The 14,369-nt window shown below is 39.0% G+C and overlaps 1 protein-coding gene across 1 annotated transcript; it reads left to right on the top strand.

The window, feature by feature from the left end:
- Positions 1 to 7,101: 7,101 nt before the first annotated feature.
- On the top strand, positions 7,102 to 12,459 carry LOC106799049 (uncharacterized). The gene is made up of 2 exons (XM_014777000.1): positions 7,102 to 8,349; positions 12,349 to 12,459. The coding sequence occupies exons 1-2, from the start codon at positions 7,102 to 7,104 to the stop codon at positions 12,457 to 12,459; spliced, it is 1,359 nt and encodes a 452-aa protein (XP_014632486.1).
- The last annotated feature ends 1,910 nt before the right edge of the window (positions 12,460 to 14,369 follow it).

Below are 14,369 nucleotides of genomic sequence, written 5' to 3' on the forward strand. Positions count from 1 at the left end.
TCCAAATTGAAAAAGCAAAAGGTTTGGCCAAAGAATTTTATCTAAATCATGTTAAATTGAGATTTACTCTCTGGTAATTGATTACCAGAGGATGTAATCGATTACCAGTGGCCAATATGCTTTCCAAAAAGGTTTTAAAAGGTTTTAAATATTTTAGAAAGCATGTAGTCGATTACACATGGCTTGTAATCGATTACCAGAGGTTTGGAACGTTTTAAAACAACTATAAGAAATTTGAATTTAAATTTCAAAGTTGTGTAATCGATTATAGTAAGGTTGTATTCGATTACCAGTGTTTAAATATTCAAATTTCAAATGAGAAAAGTCATAACTCTTCAGAAGTAACTGTGTAATCAATTACACCATTATTGTAATCGATTACCAGTGAGGATTTTTGAATATAACTCCCAACAGTCACATATTTTCAAATGTTTTTGAACGGCCATCAAAGGCCTATATATAAGTGACTTGGGATACGAAAATTCTTGAGAGTTTTTATTGCCCAAAAAGTCTTATCCTCTCAAAAGATTAAGAGAGTTTTTCTGAACTAAAATGTCTTATTCTCTCAAAAAGGATTCTTTGGTCAAACACTTTTATATTCAATAAGGAATCTTGATTGATCTTCAATTGTAATATCTTTCTCTTTCAAGAGAGATTTCTTCTTCTCTTCTTCTTAATTCTGAAAAGGGATTAAGAGACCGAGGGTCTCTTGTTGTAAAGGATTCCCGAACACAAGGGAAGGGTTGTCCCTGTGTGGTTCAGACTTTGTAAAAGGAGTTTTACAAAGAGAGTGGAAAATCTCAAGTGGGTTTCTTGAGGACTGGACGTAGGCACGGGAAGTGGCCGAACCAGTATAAATCAAGTTTGCATTTCTCTCTTCCCTTAAACTTCCTTTATTTATTGTTATTTATCTTTTGCTTTAAAGAAGTTTATTTTGAATTGTCTTTTAAGTAATTCATGTTAAGGGTGCATTGTTAATCCTAAAAGAGAGAGTGAAATTTTAATTGGGGAATAGTATTTGTATCTTAATTCAACCCCCCCTTCTTAAGATATTTGAGGCCACTTGTCTAACAAGTGGTATCAGAGCAGGATTCTTGTATAAAGTTTAAAAACTTCAAGAATAGATATGGCCTCATCCAACTTTCCATTTCCTGTGGGAAATTCTATTAATAGGCCTCTTATGTTCAATGGTAAGGGTTATCACTATTGGAAAACCCGAATGCAGATCCTTATTGAAGCCATAGATTTAAATATATGGGAAGCCATTGAAGTTGGTCCCTTTATTCCAACAAAGGTAGTGGGAAATGCAACTATAGAAAAACCAAGAGAAGAATGGAATGATGATGAAAGAAGAAAGGTTCAATACAATTTAAAGGCCAAAAATATAATCACTTCTGCATTAGGCATGGAAGAATATTTTAGAGTCTCAAATTGTAAAAATGCAAAAGAAATGTGGGATATATTGCAAGTAACCTATGAAGGCACAACTGATGTCAAGAGATCTAGAATAAACACTCTCACACATGAATATGAATTGTTCAAAATGTTTCAATATGAGACCATAGAAGACATGCAGAAAAGATTTACTCATATAGTTAATCATCTTGCATCATTGGGAAAAATATTTCCTAATGAAGATCTTATTAACAAAGTGTTGAGATGTTTAAGCAGGCAATGTCAACCAAAAGTAACAGCAATTGCAGAATCAAGAGATCTCACTAATATGTCTCTTGCCACTCTCTTTGGAAAACTTCAGGAACATGAAATGGAACTTATGAGACTCCATCAACATAAAGAGAATGATATAAAGAGAAAAGGAATAGCACTTAGAGCCTCATCATCTTTTATTCAAGAAGAAAGTGACAAAGAGGACTTGACTGAAATAGAAGAAGATGATGATGATTTCAGATTCTTTGTGAAAAGGTTCAATAAATTTTTGAGAAACAAGAAATAAAAGGGAATCAAACATCAATACAAAGAAGAATGGAAAAATCCGACAAAAGGAATCTCAAAGAAAAGAAAGAAAGAAAGCATAAATCACTTGGGAAGATAATGACATAAATTCTTCAAGTGATTCAGAAAAATAAAATCATAAATTTGGGTTTCATGTTGAAAGACTATGAAAACGGAGAAGAGCAAAGTTGATACATTGATAGCAATTTCTCCAAACACATGGCGGGAGATGCATTAGAGTTTATTCATATTTCTCCCAAAGATAGTAAATATGTGATCTATGGAGACAACAAACAAAGGTCACTTGTCTTTGATTAATTACTTTTGATTATTTTTTGCCTATGATTGTTAACTCTTGATTGAATTTTGATGCTTGTTTTCTGCTTAAATGTTGATTGTCTTTGATGATTGTTTTTGAATGAGTTTTTGATTGTGTTTGAGATTGATGTTTGATTGTGTTTAATTGTAAGTATTTAATTGTGTTTTTGATTGATGTGTTATTGTGTTTTGATTTTGCTTGATTAATATTGTATGCTTGTTAGTATAATTGATTGATAGAGTTAGATGATGTTCTTAGATAATAGAAATAGGTAATTTTTAGGAGAAAAGCCTTGTTTGGTGTTCTGATAATCGATTGTCATTACGTGTAATCGATACAAGAACAGGTAGCCTATAATCGATTGCCAGTAGGCATTATGGTCTTGTAATTGATTACGAAGCCCTATAATTGATTACCATTCGTCCTCCACTATAAATAACATGTGTTTCAAACGTTGCAGCCACGAAACACATGATTGTGGCACCCTTTTTTTTCAAAATTAAAATCCTCATATCTTCTTTGTTTCTTAACCAAATCACATCCCACAAAGCCTAAACTTCATCATTTTCAATCCTCTTTTGATTCCATTGATTGAAATCTGCAAAAACTTCCTCAAATGGCTGAATCGATGAAAAAGCGAAAGGTCTCTTCCACCACCACCGCCGCTACTGGCCATCGACGCCACGGACCATCTGAAGCACCCGCAACACCAGTTCCTCCTTTCTTGTCATCTCCATGATCATCTACTCTATTTTCTTCAGATTATCAATGTCTACGGTACTTTCTTCAATTTTCTACTAGAATCATATTAGACCCTAAGTACCTAGACATAGCTTTCTTTGATGATGAGACATTTGACTGTTATCAAGTATTTCAAAACTCTGGCTTAGTTGATTTTATGTCTTTAAAGTTGCCTCATTATCCTGAACTAGTTAGAGTCTTCTACAATAACTTAAGAATTCAGGATAGTACACTTTATTCTGAGGTGCATGGTATTCCTCTTGTCATTGATTAATCTTTATTTTTCTCATTGACTAAATTACCCAGTCAAGGTGTTCCTTTTGAAGGCACTCTTGTTGATGGTTGGAAGTTCGATTATTCGAGTCATGATGCTCGTCGTATGGTCTGTAATGACCAGGCTGATATGACCAGCAGATTGCTTGTCGGGTCATTAACCTTTGATTGCCGCATCATGCACTACATCATTGTTAGAATTTTGTTACCCTGTTCGTCTAATCTTGCTCAAGCCTCTGAGGAGGACTTGATTTTGATGTGGGATTTTCTTATCGATTGTCAGATTGACTGGGCCCATTTGGTTAAGGATCGTATGCATAAGGCATTACAGACCAATGCAGCTTTTACATATCCTCAGTTAGTCACTCTTTTTCTTCGTCACTTTCAAATTCCTCTCGATGATGAACCTTTTGTTCAAGTCAAGAGATCTTTTGCCATTGGTGCTGGAGCGGTAACTTCTTTTGGGTACCGTAAGGATATTGATGGACAGTGGATTAGGAAACAAGATTTACCACCACCAATTCCTGATGAGCGTACTTCGTCTCCTCTGCCACAGAGAGATGCTTCCTCTACTCTTATTCATGAAGTCCTTTCTGAACTACGTGGCCTTCGAGCGTTCGTAGGTGACCGTTTGGATGCCATGGATGCTCATTTTGAAGGCATGGATACATGGATTACTCAACTTGAAGATGACATAGGTTTCATTTGTCGTTGCTTCAATCCACCGGCTGCCCCATAGTTCTTTATAGTAGTTCTTTATTTCAGCCATGTATTTGGCTTTTATTGTTTTAGTTATGGTTAACTTGCACTTTTATTACTATTTCTAGACTTTAAATTGATTGGTTAAGACTGTGTGGTCTGCTTCAGTTTATGACTGACTTTGTTTACTATTGATTGATTTCCTTAATTCTTTTCCTTATACGTTCTTGGTTTTTTTATGTTGCCAAAGGGGGAGAGAACATGGGTTAGAAATCATTAACTTAGGTGTAAATTCCAAAAGATAGGGGGAATAAGGGTTGTGTGTACACGCTATCAACTTGTATATAGTTTATCTTGATTTTAGGATATTGTCATCATCAAAAAGTGGGAGATTGTAGAAGCAATATATTTTGATGTTTTGATGATGCCAAAGGATTAAGTGCTTCACAAGTTTTATTCAAGACAAGAATCCAAGAAAGGCCTATATATAAGTGAGTTGGGATACGAAAATTCTTGAGGGTTTTTATTGCCCAAAAAGTCTTATCCGCTCAAAAGATTAAGAGAGTTTTTCTGAACTAAAATGTCTTATCCTCTCAAAAAGGATTCTTTGGTCAAACACTTTTATATTCAATAAGGAATCTTGATTGATCTTCAATTGTAATATCTTTCTCTTTCAAGAGAGATTTCTTCTTCTCTTCTTCTTACTTCTGAAAAGGGATTAAGAGACCGAGGGTCTCTTGTAGTAAAGGATTCCTGAACACAAGGGAAGGGTTGTCCCTATGTGGTTCAGACTTTGTAAAAAGAGTTTTACAAAGAGAGTAGAAAATCACATGTGGGTTGCTTGAGGACTGGACGTAGGCACGGGAAGTGGCCGAACCAGTATAAATCAAGTTTGCATTTCTCTCTTCCCTTAAACTTCCTTTATTTATTGTTATTTATCTTTTTCTTTAAAGAAGTTTATTTTGAATTGTCTTTTGAGTAATTCATGTTAAAGGTGCATTGTTAATCCAAAAAAAAAGAGTGAAATTTTAATTGGGGAATAGTCTTTGTATCTTAATTCAACCCCCCCCCCCTTCTTAAGATATTTGAGGCCACTTGTCTAACAACGGGGATGGCACGGCAAGCTTGGTGGAGTTCGCTGAGAATCGTGGAAGGTTTGGGTAGGGTTACGAGCCTACACAGGTGGACAAGAAGAGGGTCGCCTTTGAAAGGAAGGAGAGAAGCCTGGCCCATCTACAAGGGCAAGGACTACAAGTGGAAAGGGTCCCCATTTGTCACATCAGCAAAAGCTTTGTTGGTGCAAGATGGATGCGCTAGGATCAGGTGGCGGTGATAGATGAAGAAACCCCTCAAGACCGACCAAATTGGGTGCAACCATGTCCTACGGACTTTGAATTGGGGAATTGGCAAATCGTTGAACGACCCGAGATTTCCATGACAAATTCAATGTAATCCAATAGTTCCAACCCTATTGCTAGGCCTAGGCTTTTAGGGTCTGCATCTTTTGTTAAGCATACCTCTTTCTTTAATGGTCCCACAATTATAAATACACAACCCATTTCATTTGATGTGTTCCCTCTCGCACTTTCGTCTATTTTCATTCTTCTGCATATTTATTTTTGTTGCGATTAAATGATTTGTCGTAGATCTGATGTTGAGTCCTGTAAGAGTAACGATACCGAGGACTCGGACGTCGACTTTGAGTGTCCGATAAGTCAAGCGAAAGGGGAAGAGAATGAAGATTGGGGGCTTCCCCCGGACTTGAGAGGAATGGTGGAGCAAGAAGAAAAGGAAGTGAAGCCACACCGAGAGGAAACAAAAATTGTGAACTTAGGTGCTAACAGAGAAAGAAAAGAGGTCAAGGTCGACACTTGCATGTCCATAAATGTCTGAGATGAATTGGTGACTCTGTTGCGAGACTACCAAGAAATCTTTGCTTGGTCCTACCAGGATATGCCTAGTTTGAGCTCGGACATCATTTAGCACAAACTACCTTTGAATCCCGAGTGTTCCTGGTAAAGCAAAAACTGAGGAGAATGAAACACGAGATGTCCCTGAAAATAAAGGAGGAAGTGAGGAAGCAATTTGACATTGGTTCCTTGGTTGTGGCTCGGTACCCAGAATGGGTCGCCAATATCCCTTAAAAGGATGGGAAGGTGCAAATGTGCGTGGACTATCGGGATTTAAACCGAGCCAGTCCAAAGGATAACTTTCCTTTACTGCACATTGATGTTCTCATAGATAACACGACCAATTTTGCCATATTTTCTTTCATGGATGGATTTTCGGGCTATAATCAGATAAAGATGGCACCGGAGGATATGGAAAAGACAACCTTCATCACTCTATGGGGAACTTTATGCTACAAGGTGATGTCCTTTGGGCTCAAGAACGTTGGGGCAACATACCAGCGGGCCATGGTGGCGTTATTCCACGACATGATGCATAAAGAGATCGAGGTCTACATGGATGACATGATCGCTAAATTGAGGACTAAGGAGGAACACCTTATCAGTTTACGAAAGTTGTTCGAGCGACTGCGTAAATACATGTTAAGGTTGAATCCTGCAAAGTGTACTTTTGGGGTTAAATCAGGAAAATTGCTCGGCTTTGTCGTTAGTTAGAAAGGAATAAAGGTAGATCCAGACAAGGTAAAGGCAATCCTCGAAATGCCTGAGCCACGCACCGAGAAGCAGGTCCGAGGTTTCCTGGGATGGTTGAACTACATAGTGAGATTCATATCACAACTGACCTCCACTTGCAAGCCTCTTTTCCAATTATTGCGTAAGAATCAGTCCATCCAATGGGATGATGATTGTCAAGTGGCATTTGAAAGGATTAAACAGTGTCTCATGAATCCTCCTATGCTCATACCACTGGTGCCCAAAAGATCTTTTATCCTATACATGACTGTATTAGATGAGTCAATGGGGTGTGTGCTGGGACAGCACGATGAGTCCGAAAAAAGGGAACGAACCGTCTATTACTTGAGCAAGAAGTTCACGGCATGCGAGATGAACTACTCTTTGCTATAGAGGACATGTTGTTCCTTGGTATGGGTAGCTCACCGTCTGAGGCAGTATATGCTGAATTACACTACTTGGTTGGTGCCCAAAATGGATCTCGTCAAGTACATCTTCGAAAAGCCCTCTCTCACTGGACGGATAGCCCGGTGGCAGGTTCTGCTATCAGAATTTGATATTGTCTATGTCACTCAAAAGGTAATAAAGGGAAGTGCCTTGGCTGATTACCTAGCTCAACAGCCCATCAATGATTATCAGCCTATGCATCCAGAATTCCCAAATGAGGACATCATGACCTTGTTTGAGGAGGAAGTAAAAGATGAAGACAGGGACAAGTGGATCATGTGGTTTGACGGCGCGTCTAATACACTATGCCATGGAATTGGGGTAGTATTGATTTCTCTGTACAAACAATATATACCTTTCACGGCTAGGTTGTGCTTCGACTGCACAAACAACATAGCAGAGTACGAGGTGTGTGCCCTGGGGATCCGAGCAGCAATCGACTTTAGGGTCAAGTTACTCAAGGTATACAAGGACTCGACATTGGTAATTCATCAGTTGAAAGGTGAATGGGAGACCAGGGACCACAAATTGGTACCTTACCAAGCTTATATCAGGAAGTTGATGGAATTCTTTGATGACATATCTTTTCATCACATTCTAAGAGAGGAAAATCAGATGGCTGACGCCCTTGCCACTCTAGCGTCCATGTTCAAAGTAAGCCCGCACGGAGATTTGTCGTACATCAAATTTAGATGCCGTAGTGAGCCTGCACATTGCAATTTGATAGAAGAAGAGGAGGATGGTAAGCCTTGGAACTTCGATATCAAACGATACATCGAAGACAAGGAATACCCGCTTGAGGCCTCTGACAACGACAAAAGGACATTACGAAGGTTGGCGGCCGGTTTCCTCCTTAGTGGAAATATCTTGTACAAGAGAAACCATGACATGGTGTTGCTTCGGTGTGTCGATGTAAGAGAGGCCGAACAAATGCTAATAGAGGTGCACGAGGGGTCCTTTGGTATGCATGCCAATGGACATGCCATAGCCCAAAAGATTCTAAGAGCGGGGTATTACTGGCTCACTATGGAGAGCAATTGTTACGTTCATGTGAGGAAATGCCATAAGTGTCAGACCTTCACTGATAATGTTAATGCTCCACCTGTACCATTGAACATCTTGGCAGCACCTTGGCCATTCTCTATGTGGGGCATAGACGTGATTGGGGCCATCGAACCCAAGGCTTCCAACAGGCATCGCTTCATCTTAGTCGCCATTGATTACTTCAGAAAGTGGGTGGAAGCAGCTTCATATGCTAGCGTGACTAGGAATGTGGTGATCAGATTCATTAAGAAAGAGATAATATGCATATATGGGTTGCCCAGGAAAATCATTATTGATAATGCCACCAATTTAAACAACAAGATGATGAAGGAAATGTGTGAGGATTTCAAAATCCAACACCATAATTTCACGCCTTATCGGCCAAAGATGAATGCGGCAGTTGAGGCTGCCAATAAAAATATCAAGAAAATCATTCAGAAGATGATCGTGTCATACAAGGATTGGCACAAGATGCTCCCCTTTTGCATTACATGGTTATCAAACTTTTGTGCGCACATCTACTGGGGCAACCCCTTTTTCTTTGGTGTACGGGGTGGAAGTTGTGCTCCCGTTTGAGGTAAAGGTTCCTTCTTTAAGAATCCTAGCAGAGTCAGGTTGGAAGAATCAGAGTGGACCCAAACACGCTTTGATCAGTTAAATCTCATCGAAGGTAAGAGATTGGACGCCATGAGCCATGGGCGACTATACCAAAGCAGAGTGAAAAATGTTTTTGACAAAAGGGTACGCCCGCGTAAGTTCAGCGAGGGGAACATTGGTCTAAAGAAAGTGTCACAGGCTCAAAAGGATCACAGAAGGAAATGGGCCCCGAACTATGAGGGGTCGTTTGTTGTGAAGAAAGCTTTCTTGGGAGGAGTGTTGTTGCTTATGAATATGGATGACGAAGAGCTGCCTTAGCCTGTGAATTCCGACATCATCAAGCAGTATTACGCGTGATGCTTGGGGGCAATTCAAAGACTCAATATTTGGACTTCCTCAAGGACTCATTAGGATCTCCAAGTCTTAAAATTTTTGTAAACCATAATCACAACATTAATAAATACAGATTAATTATTTGCATCTCTCCTTCCAGTGTTGTGTCCTTTACATTTTTATTGTCTTTAAGAACATACAATCTTGTTCTTGCTCACTCATTTTTGAGCCATTTTGCACATATAGCAGGGGTACCGTAAACGTTAAATAAAATTGAACACGACAATGCCCGTTTAATTATTTGCATTTTTACATTCGATCATAAACATGCATGCATCTGCATCTTATCGTTAAGGGATCCTGCAAATCAGAAAACAAATGAAGAGTCATTTTGGGTGATGGTTAGCACCACACCAACTTGGGTAAGTCTAGGGGCAATTGGAAAGGTGATAAAAGTATCTTGTAGTATTTTTTTCACATTTTACATGATAACACTTTCTTTGTCAAAGCATTAGGGCAGGTACTAACAGGTGCTAGGCCCATGATCAGATCGATCACCACCCAGCGTCCGACTAAAGACGTTAAAGAAGCGCTCCTAGGAGGCAACCTAGTATCTCTAACTTTGCTCTTTAATTTCATGTTCGTTTTCTTGAATTATCGCATGAGTTCGCCTAAGCATATACATAATTAATAAGGTTTAAAAGGGAAATATATATAACAAAATCTTTGCAAAAAAAATAAAAAATTTCAACTCGCCTAGGCGAGCGTGCTCTGACGAAAAAGATAAAAAGGAGGGGGGGGGGTCAAGCCAAATTTCACCCATCTTCCCCCATTTTCTTCCAAACTCACCAAAGGCTCCCCAAGACCCACGGGAACCACCATTTTTTGCACCTTCAAGCTTTTGTTGTGCATTTGTCTCAATTATTTTCTCTTTCCATTCATCTCACTCAACTAAGTGCCATCTCCATCTATTTTTACTTCTTCCTTGTGGTATTTGGTGCCTTATTTGTTGTTTTCTTGGCAATATTTGTGAGATAAATTATGTGTAAATCCATGATCTGAATGCTTTGGTTAAGGGCTTCAATGGATGGCTCTAGGCCTATCCTTGATTCTGTTGTAAATTTGCATGTCATATTGCTCCTTATCCCTTATTTTTACATGCTTTAACATATGCCCACCAATTGTTTGATAAAATGCCACAATAACTATTCCATGTGTTGTTTTGAAATTTGAATGAGTAATGATCTTTATGCATGTCCAGCCATCATTTTAGATGTATCATCAAGTTAGGTTGATAGTATTGGATCGAGTGACCTCAGAATAATTAAGAAGGGGGGGTTGAATTTTATTCCTAAACCTTTACTAATTAAAAATTACTCTTCTAAGGCTTTTAATTATTTTGTTAAGAGAATATGGAGTTGAAGAGAAACTTAACAAAAAGTAAAAGCAGAAATTAAATGCACAGCGGAAAGTAAAAGAGTAGGGAAGAAGGAAACAAACACACAAGAGTTTTTATACTGGTTCGGCAACAACCCGTGCCTACATCCAATCCCCAAGCGACCTGCAGTCCTTGAGATTTCTTTCAACCTTGTAAAAATCCATTTACAAGCAAAGATCCACAAGGGATGTACCCTCCCTTGTTCTCTTTGAACCTAGTGGATGTACCCTCCACTAGAACTGATCCACAAGAGATGTACCCTCTCTTGTTCTCAGTCAAACCCAAGTAGATGTACCCTCTACTTGTACCACAAAGGATGTACCCTCCAATGTGTTAAGACAAAGATCTCAGGCTGTTAAACCTTTGATACTTTGTGAATGGGGATAGAAAAGTATTCTCAGGCGGTTAGTCCTTTGAACACTTTTGTATTAGGGAAAGGGAAGAATCAAAAGAATTCTCAGACTGTGTCGTTTTGAATTCTTTGACAAGGGAGAAGGGAGACACAAAAGAATTCAGGCGGTTAGTCCTTTGTTCTTTTGGAAAAGGGAGAAGAGAGACACAAAAAGAATTCAGGCGGTTAGTCCTTGATGAATTCTTTTTGGCAAAGGGAGAAGGGAATGAAACAGATGAATAGCACAAGTTTTCAAGGTTTAGAAAAACCAGAAAACTTTGGAAAGCTTTTGGCAAAAGGAAGAAGAAGAAGAAGTTAAAAGAGACTCAGAAATCAATGTGGAAAACTTGCTTGTGTAAAGAATGAATTGGAAAAGATTGATTGATAGAATGAATGAATTGATTGAAAAATGCAAAACAAAACCTTGCTTTTATAGACTCTTCGTATCTGGTTAAGAAGACCATTTAGAAGAGTTATAACTTTTAGAAAAACTTAAAACCAATTTGAAAAAGTCAAAAACCTTTTGAAGAGTTTAATCTTTTGATTTATTCAGAAACAGTCACTAGTAATCGATTACCAAATTAGTGTAATTGATTACACAAAGCTTTTGTGTGAAAGGATGTGACTCTTCACATTTGAATTTGAATTTCAACATTCAAAGGCACTGGTAATCAATTACCAAAACATTGTAATCGATTACAGCTTTTTGAAAATAATTGGAATGTTGTAAATTCAATTTGAAAACTTTTTCAAAACAATTTTGCTACTGGTAATCGATTACCAGAGAGTAAAAACTCTTTGGTAAAAGGTTTTGTCAAAAACTCATGTGCTATTCAAAGTTTTGAAAAAAAATTTAATACTTATCTTGATTGAGTCTTCTCTTCATTCTTGAATCTTGAGTCTTGAATCTTGATCTTGATTCTTGAAATCTTGAACCTTGAATCTTGATTCTTGTCTCTAGACTTTCTTCTTTAGTCTTGAATTCTTCTTGATTCTTATCTTGAACTCTTGAATTGTTCTTGATTGATCTTTGAGCTTTTTGTCATCACCTTTGTCATCATCTTTTGTTATCATCAAAACACATTTGAATCACCTTTGATTCACCATGAAGCTTTGCTTCTACAGATAGATTAAATGCCAAGAGCATGAACTAAGCTTGGAAATCTAGACATTGCTTTCAATGTAAACGCATGAGTTACATGAATGCTTAAAATTCTTTGAGTAGAATTAGTCTAATTGTTGGTTAAACATGCTACAATATGATGGGCACATTGCACCTAAATTGTTGTAGAATGTTAATTTCTTTCAAAATAATACGCACTGAGTTGTAATTTGTTTTATTAGTTGCACAGTAACACATGCAATTAGCAAAAACCACACAAAGTTGATTGACTTCTTGCTTGCTTAGTATAACTAAAATAATGGTTACATATTTCATGCAAACTACCTTTTTATGGATGTGTCATTGTAGGCAATGGATCCAAAGAAGCTTCTCACTGAAAGGGCTAGGAAGGACACCGCAGGGGAGGGATCCAGTGCAGCCCCACAAGCAGAAATTGAGTTTGACGAACACCATTTCTGAAGCGAGGAGCACCAGCGCCACTTTGAAGCAATCAAGGGTTGGTCTTTCCTCAAAGAGAGACGGGTTCAGCTAAGAGAAGGGGAGTACAAAGAATTCCAGGAGGAGGTTGCCAGGAGGCAATGGACCCAGCTGACAAAGCCCATGACTAAGTACGACCCTGAGATAGTCACGGAGTTCTATGCAAATGCCTAGCCCACCAAAGAAGGAGTCATGGATAAGCGCTCCTGGGTGCAGGGCCAATTGATCCCCTATGATGAGGATGCTATCAACCAATTCCCGGGGCATCCGTTGGTCTTAGAGGAGGGGCAACATTGTGAGTACAACAAGAGAAGAAGCCAGGTCTTGGGATTTGGTGAGGAGGCCATAGGCTAGCTACTGAGCTCCCCAAGATAGGACTTTGAATGAAGCGTGATGGGAAGGCGGGTGCGAATCATGCGCACTAGCATGACCACTTTGACATAGATCTGGATGACGCTTCTCCTCAGCAACATCCTTCCCAGCGACCATAATTATGATCTTCTGCCGCCTAAATGCCAGCTGGTCTACACTATCCAGACCTAGATCAGTGTTCATGTAGCCCAGCTTATCTCGGATGCCATTTACTAGTTTGTAGGTATCACGCCTCCAAGACACCCAGTGGACCCAGAAAAGTCCAACAGAGCATTGGGATTCCAGCTTTGATCACAGGTCTCTGCCAATTCTATGGGGTACCGGTTACGCCCACAAAGCTCATCTGGCCTCCCATTAACAGGTCTTTCATTGAGAAGTACTGCATGTCAAGGCAAGCACAGCAGCCGGGGCAGGACCAGCAGCAGCAGTTGGCCGCGAACGCACCACCGCCACCTCTACAGCAGCCACCATCTCTAAAGTCCATCTCGGCTCACATGCAGAGGATGGGGCTCTACATGCAACATTTAGCTGACTAGCAGCAACCATAGGGGCTAGGTGTAGTTGAACGACAGCTTCTACCAGTATACCCTACACCAGCAGCGCTAGGACCCCAGCCCTTACCCATGGCCTACTCCTGAGTTGTTCAAGGCCACAGTTGCATGGCTTGGGGACAGGCCTAATTTTCAGGCGGGGGCAGGCCCCACAGAGGCCCCAGGAGATGAAGACGGAGTTGAGGAAGATGATGACATGGCAGATGTGATGGATTTCTTCCTTTGAGGAGTTTGAGCCTTTTGACCAGGACCTTTTAAATTTGTGAACTTTTCTTTATTTTATTTATCGCTTTCAGTATTTTGTTATGTTTTCGTTGTGATGTTTAGTTTGAAACACAAAAAAAACTAAACAAAAAAACTTATGCATGTTTCCTTTTTTCATGCACCTTTTGTTCCTTTGATAAGTGGTCTCGGATTACAATTTTTCATGTGTTTCAAATCTTCCCTAAAAAAATAATCACCAGTTTTCTTCAGAAAGTTTACGGATCAAAACACAGGTTTTTTTTTAAAAAAAGAAATGTGTACCTAGAGGGTGAAAACAATGAAAGACTTTCTCGAATGTCAAAATGGGCTTGGATGTTTTGTATGACTTGATAAAAGAGCAATTGTTGAAATACTGACTTGGCCTGAATGTGGAAACAGGCCCTAAGCCTTAGTGATTGCTTAACCATAAATTTTATGTTGAGTGTCTGCACAGGTATGTTTTGCGATTGATTTTGCATGGATTTCTAATTATCATAATATGTGATTCATGGGGATGATCTAGGCATTCCTTTCTTTCTAAGCCATTGGCCAAACAACAGTCCCAATATACATTATTTTCTACCATTTGCAAGCCTTTTGAGCCAAACATTGATTTTTTCTAGAACCCTGACCTAGGATGGAAGTTTCCAACCTTACCCTGGGATCAGAAAGAAGGGAGATCTTCCAAGGGGGATTTCTAGCATCTTTTGGTTAGTGATGTTCATC

This window comes from Glycine max, chromosome 6 (assembly GCF_000004515.6).
Source record: "Glycine max cultivar Williams 82 chromosome 6, Glycine_max_v4.0, whole genome shotgun sequence".
Classification (NCBI taxonomy): Eukaryota; Viridiplantae; Streptophyta; class Magnoliopsida; order Fabales; family Fabaceae; genus Glycine; species Glycine max.

Bases quoted from the DNA above. Each gene is read 5' to 3' on its own strand.
- LOC106799049 (XM_014777000.1), top strand. From the start codon at position 7,102: ATGGATCTCGTCAAGTACATCTTCGAAAAGCCCTCTCTCACTGGACGG. The intron at 8,350-12,348 runs GTGATCAGATTC...GTGTCATTGTAG, and splicing joins CTAGCGTGACTAGGAATGTG to GCAATGGATCCAAAGAAGCT.